Source organism: Erinaceus europaeus, chromosome 5 (assembly GCF_950295315.1).
Source record: "Erinaceus europaeus chromosome 5, mEriEur2.1, whole genome shotgun sequence".
NCBI classification, from domain to species: domain Eukaryota; kingdom Metazoa; phylum Chordata; class Mammalia; order Eulipotyphla; family Erinaceidae; genus Erinaceus; species Erinaceus europaeus.
The window spans coordinates 124,033,714-124,041,517 of record NC_080166.1 but is presented as its reverse complement, the minus strand read 5'-3'; the positions used below and the strand labels follow the sequence as shown (position 1 = coordinate 124,041,517).

The 7,804-nt window shown below is 46.0% G+C and overlaps 1 protein-coding gene across 7 annotated transcripts in view; it reads right to left on the bottom strand.

Annotated features, from left to right (window-relative positions):
• Window positions 1-345: 345 nt before the first annotated feature.
• Window positions 346-7,804, bottom strand: part of PRICKLE1 (prickle planar cell polarity protein 1) — a 131,481-nt gene continuing 124,022 nt past the window's right edge. For all 7 annotated transcript variants that reach the window (XM_060191755.1, XM_060191748.1, XM_060191753.1 and 4 more), the window contains 2 exons: window positions 5,494-6,357; window positions 346-2,204 (listed from right to left, as the gene is read on the bottom strand). In XM_060191755.1, the coding sequence (XP_060047738.1) occupies window positions 1,348-2,204; window positions 5,494-6,357 (1,721 nt within the window). In that variant the 3' untranslated portion in view covers window positions 346-1,347. The remainder of the gene's footprint in view (window positions 2,205-5,493; window positions 6,358-7,804) is intronic.

Sequence of the window (7,804 nt, the reverse complement as noted above, 5' to 3'; positions counted from 1 at the left end):
GTAAGAAGAGCACATATCAAAACCATAATCCCATTAGTTCAGATCCAACATAAATTTCCCTTGGAATTAGAACCTCAGGTTAACTTGAAGTAGTCAGTGGCACAGCACCCTCCAATTTAAAGACTTTAAAAGAAAACCATTACCCACTTTTTCAAATTGCTCACGCTTAACAGACAAGCAGTGAGAGAAAGAGAGAATAAAGGAATAGCCACCATTCAAATAATAAACTGACTGAAATCCTCTGCTTGACTCCCTTCCCAGGACAGAATCATTTTCTAGTTGAAAATGGGAAAGGCACCTCCCTCCCCAAGCCCCAAGAGGGAAAAGCATTCACCCATACAACACTTCTGCTTGTTTTCAGCATATATTCTAGGGGTATGTGTGGGGTTATTTTTTGTTTGTTTTTACATTTATACAGTTTACATTGCTTGACCCATAAATAACACTCGCAAGATTAATAGGGCCATAGTTTTAAAGAGTATTTACATAGCCCCACCATGCATACAGAGCCTTTTAATATTGAAAACAAAATTAAAAAAAAAACTGAACTTTCCATCACTAGGAAATATGAATCTGGACGTCTAAGCCCTGACTAAAATACAAGCAATCATTTCATCCATAAATGCCATCTCTGATTCCCTAGCAAATCTAGCACTGCAGTGTTAACAAACATCTTGCAATACAGGGATACAAAAATATCAGCCTTTAAAATCTGAACTGTACACTATGTACATTAATATTTGCACCGTTAAATTAGGAATATTTTAGTCTCGGAAATAACTACATTATAAATAGCCTTTTTTTTTTTTTTTCCTTCTTTTCAATCTGTAGCTGAAGCTAATCCAAATGTCTTCTCGACTTCAGGAGGGTTAAAAGCCGATAAGGTGACCTCGCAGGATGGGACGCATAGCATTGGTGGGGTCAACGTGACAACGGGCATGCCGCACCAGACACAACCAGGGCCAACCGGGTGTAGGCAAGTGACACACGCTATTGCTTTACGAAGGTGAGGCTCTCCGTTATCTAAAATCCACACCCCCATTCAGTCACCTCTCATCAGTTTTCATGAAGATTCTCTTGAGAGCTGGAGACCAAAGTGACTCAGTACAACTGTAATGTACCTGACAGGTACAGATGTCACACCAACTTGGCCCTACCCAAGGAGGTTAGATTGGAGAGAAATCACACCTTCTGAATGCTAATGGGACACTCACTGACAATAGCAATCGGGGTCTCATTTACACAGGCAGAGCACTTGAAACTGGGTAACTTTCCTATGAAGAAAAAAAGGTATGATTCCAGGTGGTGAATGACTAAATTGTAACACGGCCCTCCACAGCCACCAGGTTAAGAAATAATACAGTTTTTGCCCTTGTGTCCTTTTTTCTTCTTGGATTTTGTTGTCCTCTGACCAAACTGAGGAGTGGGCAGTGCAGAGGCTGCACCAGAAATGTCATCTGCATAATAGGCATATCTCTGCGGCCGTGGTTGAGGGATTGGCTGTCCAAGGAAATATCCTTCTTCTTCTGAGTCTGAGGAGGAGGTGGAGGAGGAACACCAGGAATCATCATCCTCGCCATAGAGTCCCAGAAACCTGTTGAGACCTGGGTTCTGCAGTGTATAGTCGGAAGTGGCATGGGCATACCGGCCATAGAGGTCAGCGTTCTGCATGTATGTTTGCATCTCCCGGGCACTCTTGCTCTGTATGAATTTCTCGTAGGTATCGGGGGTGTAGAGCCGCAGTCTGTCTTTGGGAGAGTACTTTCTCTCTGTAACAAGGTTGAGGGCATTATCGGAGCGGGACTTCCGGCTTCTCCGACGCCGGTGATGATGGGGTCTAGAGCCCCTCTCTTCAAAATGGTAGACCCGCCTCCGAGTCCTCTCGCTCATGGGAGGCTGGCGGATTTCCAGATCGTAGTTTCCATTGTCAATGACGTCATCTGAGAACTTGACCTGCTGTGGTCTGGACTGAGACTTGGATCTCCTGAGCACTGGCAGGTGCACGGGTTTCTCCTCGGGTAAGATTTTTTCCGGACACAACTCGGAACTTAGGCTCTTTAAGGATTCTGCACTCCTGTGCAGCATGGAAGAGTTCAGAGTCCCCATGTTGCTCATTTTCTCACAATCCTCTGTCTCCATTTCTTCAAAATTTTGCAGAGAATATAACGATGGCCTTGGCTTGTTTTCTCCATCCACTGACGCTCCTAGGAGAGAAGCCAAGAAGACATGGTGTGATTCTCAACAAAAGGAAGCACTTCAATGTTTGATTAGCACCGACAAGGTAAGCCCACCATGCATCTACATTTGGGCCAAGGGCTGAATTTTGGTATCTTTGCCTCTCTTAGAAGCCCCATATTATGGAACTGAATTCTAGCACGTGGCCTAAGCAGCAAACATTTCAAAGCTGCCTTCCTGACCGTAAGAACTACGTTATTTCACTGGAACATCTTGCAGATACTTTTCTTTGTCCTCATTATGGGCACCATTGGAGGCATCGTTCACTAGTTTTCAGGTGACACCAGTCCCAGGCCACATCCAGCCATCCAGCCCTGACCTATTTGTGTACAAAGTCTCACTGGAACACAGCCATACCTATTTGTTTACACTTTATCTGTGCTTGCTTTCTCCAATGACAGAGTAAATGCCTACAGGGCCTCAAAAGTATTAGGAGAAGTTCGCCAACTCAGACTTGAGACTTTTACCCAGTCTTCTTCCCTTTCAGCTTATAAAAGAGCAGGCCACTACTAGGTCAGTCTTACTTCCCTTTGTTACACAGGACCCGGGCAAGTTTAGAGACAGGTCTGCAGGGTCTTGGTAGTGACACACCTGGCAGAACACACTTTACTGTGCAACCATGCATACAGACCTAGGTTTGGGGGCCGGGCGGTAGTGCACCCAGTTAAACACGCATACTGCTATGTGCAAAGACTTGCACAAGGACCCAGGTTCTAGTCTCCACTCTCCACCTGCAGTGAGGATGCTTCACAAGTGGTGAAACAGGTTGCAGGTGTCTATCTTTCTCTCTTCCTGTCTCCCCCCTCCCCCGCCTCAATTTTTCTTTATCCTATCGAAGGAAGGAAGGAAGGAAGGAAGGAAGGAAGGAAGGAAGGAAGGAAGGGAGGGAGAAAAAAATGGCCACCAGGAGTGGTAAGTTTATGGGCTAGCACTGAGCCCCAGCGATAACCCTGGAGAGGGAGGGGAAAAAATTAATGTAGATTCAAGTCCTATGTCCTCACCTACAGGGAGAAAGCTTTACAAATGGTGAAGTAGTGTTTTAGGTGTCACCCTCTCTATCTCCTCCTCCCCACACCCACACCCACACATTTCTCTGTCCCACAAAAATGTATGAAAGAAGAAAGAAAGGCCACCAGAAGCAGTAGTGAATTTGTCATGCAGGCATGAAACCCCAGCAATAATCCTGGTTGCAATAAATAATAATCATTGATGATGATGGCAGGACTGTAACCCAGCAGACAGGGAGTGGCACTAAAGGAAGGTGCCTTCAGATGGACACTACAGAATATCCCACTTTCTGAAGGGTACCTGCTTTAGAGATTAAATATGAAAACGCCTGGCATTGGACCTAGCACATGTGGTGTGCTTAACAGAGGTTCACTCAGCATCCAGCAGATGCTTTTTTTCTCTAAGTCCTTTCTACTCCGTGGGGATGGCTGTCTCTTTTTTAATTGTCACCAGGGTTACTGCTGGGGCTCGGTGCCTATACTATTAATCCACAACTCCTGGCAGCCACTTTTTCCTTTCTGTTTTTATTAGGTAGGACAGAGAGAAATTGATAGGGCTCGGGGAGGTAGAGGGTGAGAGACACCTGCAGACTTGCTTCACTGCTTGTGAAGCATCCCTCTATGGCTGGAGAACAGGGCCTCAAACCCGGGTCCTTGAACATGGTCGTGTGTGTGTGTGTGTGTGTGTGTGTGTGTGTGTGTGTGTTTATTTGACTGTCTCTTGTCTCTCATGCACGGATGGGTCATTCCTGGTAGTGGGCAGCCAGTACAGTCCTGACTCTAAAGTGATGATGTAAGTGGGTACCAGTAGTGACTTTTTTTGTATGCTTCACCTCAAATGTGAGAGCCAGCCAGGGTTGGTTCTAAGCTCTACCTTGTCTGTATAGATCAGTGTGAAATTGGCCATTTATATATAGCCTCTTGGGCAACTCAGATCTCATTTGTAACACACCTCCACTATGGAGCTCATGGTCGGTCATGCTTGAATCATTTCAGGGACTTCACTGCTTGGGCAGACTTTTGCAGATGAAGAAGGGGAAAGAAATCACAGAGCCAAAACTTCCTGCAGTACAGTTGGGGCTGGGTCTGCTCATGGTTATTTTAAAGATAAAATGTGGACGACTTATCTGAGCTTGCTTTAAAGACATTAAAGTGGAATTTATAATCTGAGTGAAAAATACTTGCTGTTTTGGAGCTGTGTTGCCAGAGAGCAATTTAGTCAAATCAATATATATATATATATATATAATTATATATAATATTATGTATAATATGCTATATATTATCATATATGTAATACATATATATATATATATATATATATATATATATAGCAAATGTTCAGACTGGTTTTATTTTTAACATTTTTATTTATTCATTATTGGATAGCTAGAGACAGAGAGAAATTGAGGGGAGGGGAAGATAGATAGAGAAGGAAAGCCAGAGAAACACCTGTAGCCCTTGCACCTTGCAGGCTGGTTTTAATATCTTGATTTCATGTGGAATGATACAAAGAGTCTACTCTTAGATATACAGAATCCACTATCCAAAAAAGCTGCTTTGGGGAGCTGGGCGGTAGCGCAGCGGGTTAAGCACACGTGGCGTGAAGCGCAAGGACAGGCATAAGGATCCCAGTTTGAACCCCCGGCTCCCCACCTGCAGGGGAGTCGCTTCACGGGTGGTGAAACAGGGCTGAAGATGTCTGTCTTTCTCTCTCCCTCTCTGTCCTATCTAACAACAGCAACAATAATAATAACCACAATAAGGGCAACAAAAGGGGTAAAATGGTCTCCAGGAGCAGTGGATTCGTGGTGCAGGCATTGAGCCCCAGCAATAACCCTGGAGGCAAAAAAAAAAAAAAAAGCTGCTTTGCTTCTCTCTAAAATAGGAAGGAGTGTACCTTCCCTCACACACTGTACTGAGCTATGTCTGTTATCTGTGCACACCAAGGTAAGCATTAAACCCAGACTTCTTCTTTCCCAAGGCCAGGAGTTTTTTATGAAAGAGGGAGAGACATGTCAGCACTGCTCCCAAAGCTGCTGCATGTGGGCATTCCAGTGTGGAGGCCAGAGTTTTCGAACCTGGGTCCTGGTGTCTGGTAATGTGTGTGCTCTACCGGGTGAGCCACCAACCAGTTCCTATGGCCAGTATTTTTAAATAACGTAGTTCCTACGAGTACAGACTGCTATTTTTGGAATATGCTTCTTAGTGTCTCCTTTTCTAAATACCCCTACATCCCTGGATTACCTACCTGTGATATTAGACAGAGCCAAAGAATCCATCGAATCCCGAACACTCTGCTCTGGCTTCAAGTCTGACAAGCACTCCAGGGAGTCCTCATACCACTGAGCTTGGTCGTGGCTATAGCCTGCAGCCCCATGGTCCAGGTCCAGTTCCTGGAGTCTCCTGCTGCTTGCTGGGCCTGGGTGACTTCCGTAGGCAGAGTCCCCTAGGCCGTCCTGTGACTGTGCCCAGTACATATCAGACTGGTATTTTTTACTTGCCAGGCTCTGGTTATTTTGCTTTAACTCGGCCTTATTTTTACCTAAGTTATCCGATATCCAGTGCTCCCCGGCTCGGATGTCCATCTCCCCGGACTGCTGCTGGAAGAGGCTTTTATCGCCAAACTTGAGGAGGAGCTGTGTCATATAATCTTCATGCTCTGCCCACTCTTCAGGGTCTTCTGTGGTTTCCTGCTCTACTCTGCCTTTCCAGAATTCCTCACTGACAAAGCTTGCGCCTTGCCTGGAGAGACTCAGGTCATCCAGTTTCCGAGAGAGGGTGTCATCAGGGTTCCCAGACAGGCCAGGAAATTTGTAGTTGAGAGCTGGGGATAACAGGAGGGACTGTCTACACTGATCTGCCGACCGACTGCTTTTGCCCATGCGGACACTTCTCCTGGAGTCTCTTGATCGCGCCGACTGAAACGCAGAGTCCGAAGAATCGGAGGCGTGGACGTCTTCACCCAGGCTACACGTCTTGGAACAGTAAATCTGCCCCTGTTTGGGAAGGAAGGGACAGCCCAACAAAGAGGCTTTGCACTGGGCACAAGAAAAGCAGGCTTCTGTGGCGTGCCAGTGCTGCCCATCATAGGTCATCTGTGCATGGTCCACTCCTATTTTGAAAAAGGAGAGAACCACTGGTTACACACAAGTTTCATCTTAAAAACCAGGAAGAATAAACAGACAGTCTGTGGGCATGAGGGGGCCTCCCTGAGCATTGGGGCAAGTTCCCTACACCTTGTTCTGGCTGTGAGTGAGGTAGCATATTTGCACACATGCCTGCTTGCTAAAATTGACTGGTAACTCTAAAGCCATTACTTGAAGAGCTTTCAGGGCTCTGAGTGCAAGTGGTGAAAATCCAAGCCAACTAAACTGCAGGGTACCAGCTGAGGTCGACAAAAGGATACATGTAGAGTTGGGCTGCCATGTTTTTTTCCCTAGTTTTTTTTTTTTTTTTTTTTCCTCCAGGGTTATTGCTGGGCTCGGTGCCTGCACCATGAATCCACCGCTCCTGGAGGCCATTTTTCCCCCTTTTTGTTGCCCTAGTTGTTGCAGCCTCGTTGCGGTTATTATTGCCATTGTTGATGTTGCTTTGTTGTTGGATAGGACAGAGAGGAATGGAGAGAGGAGGGGAAGACAGAGAGGGGGAGAGAAAGATAGACACCTGCAGACCTGCTTCACCGCGTGTGAAGCGACTCCCCTGCAGGTGGAGAGCCGGGGGCTCCAACCGGGATCCTTATGCCGGTCCCTGTGCTTTGCGCCACGTGCGCTTAACCCACTGCGCCACCGCCCGACTCCCCCTAGTTTTTTTTTTAATATATATTTTATTTATTTGAACAGAGACAAAAGTCAGGAAGCAATGAGGAGATAAAGACAGAAACCTGCAGCACTGCTCCATCTGGGTCCTTGCACATGGTAATGTGTGTGTCACTACCCGCTGTGCTACCATGTTAACTGATGACCCACGTTCAAGACCACAGTCCCCACCTGCAGGGGGAATGCTTCACGAGTGGTGGAGCAGTGCAGCAGGCATCTTTCTCCTCATCACTCTATCAAAACCAGATAAGACCAGGGTCCTCCTGGGTCCATGCTCCCAGAGGGCTAAAGAATGGGAAAGCTAACATGGGAGGGGGTGGGTTATGGGGATTGGGTGGTGGGAATTGTGTGGAGTTGTACCCCTTATGTTTTTGTTCACTAATCCTTTCTTAAATAAAAAATTTAAAAAAAAATAAAGGCTTAAAAAAAAAAAAGACCAGGGTCTTCAGGAGTCGGGCTGTAGCACAGCAGGTTAAGCACAGGTGGTGCAAAGCGCAAGGACTGGCATAAGGATCCCGGTTCAAGCCCCCGGCTCCCCACCTGCAGGGGAGTCGCTTCACAGGTGGTAAAGCAGGTCTGCAGGTGTCTGTCTTTCTCTCCTCTCTCCATCTCTCTCTGTCCTATCCAACAATGATGACATCAATAATAAAAAAAAAAAAAAAAAAAAAGACCAGGGTCTTCCACCTTTGTTTCAGCTCTTGCACTGTGGTTTTTTAAATTTATTTATTTAATTTATTTATTCCC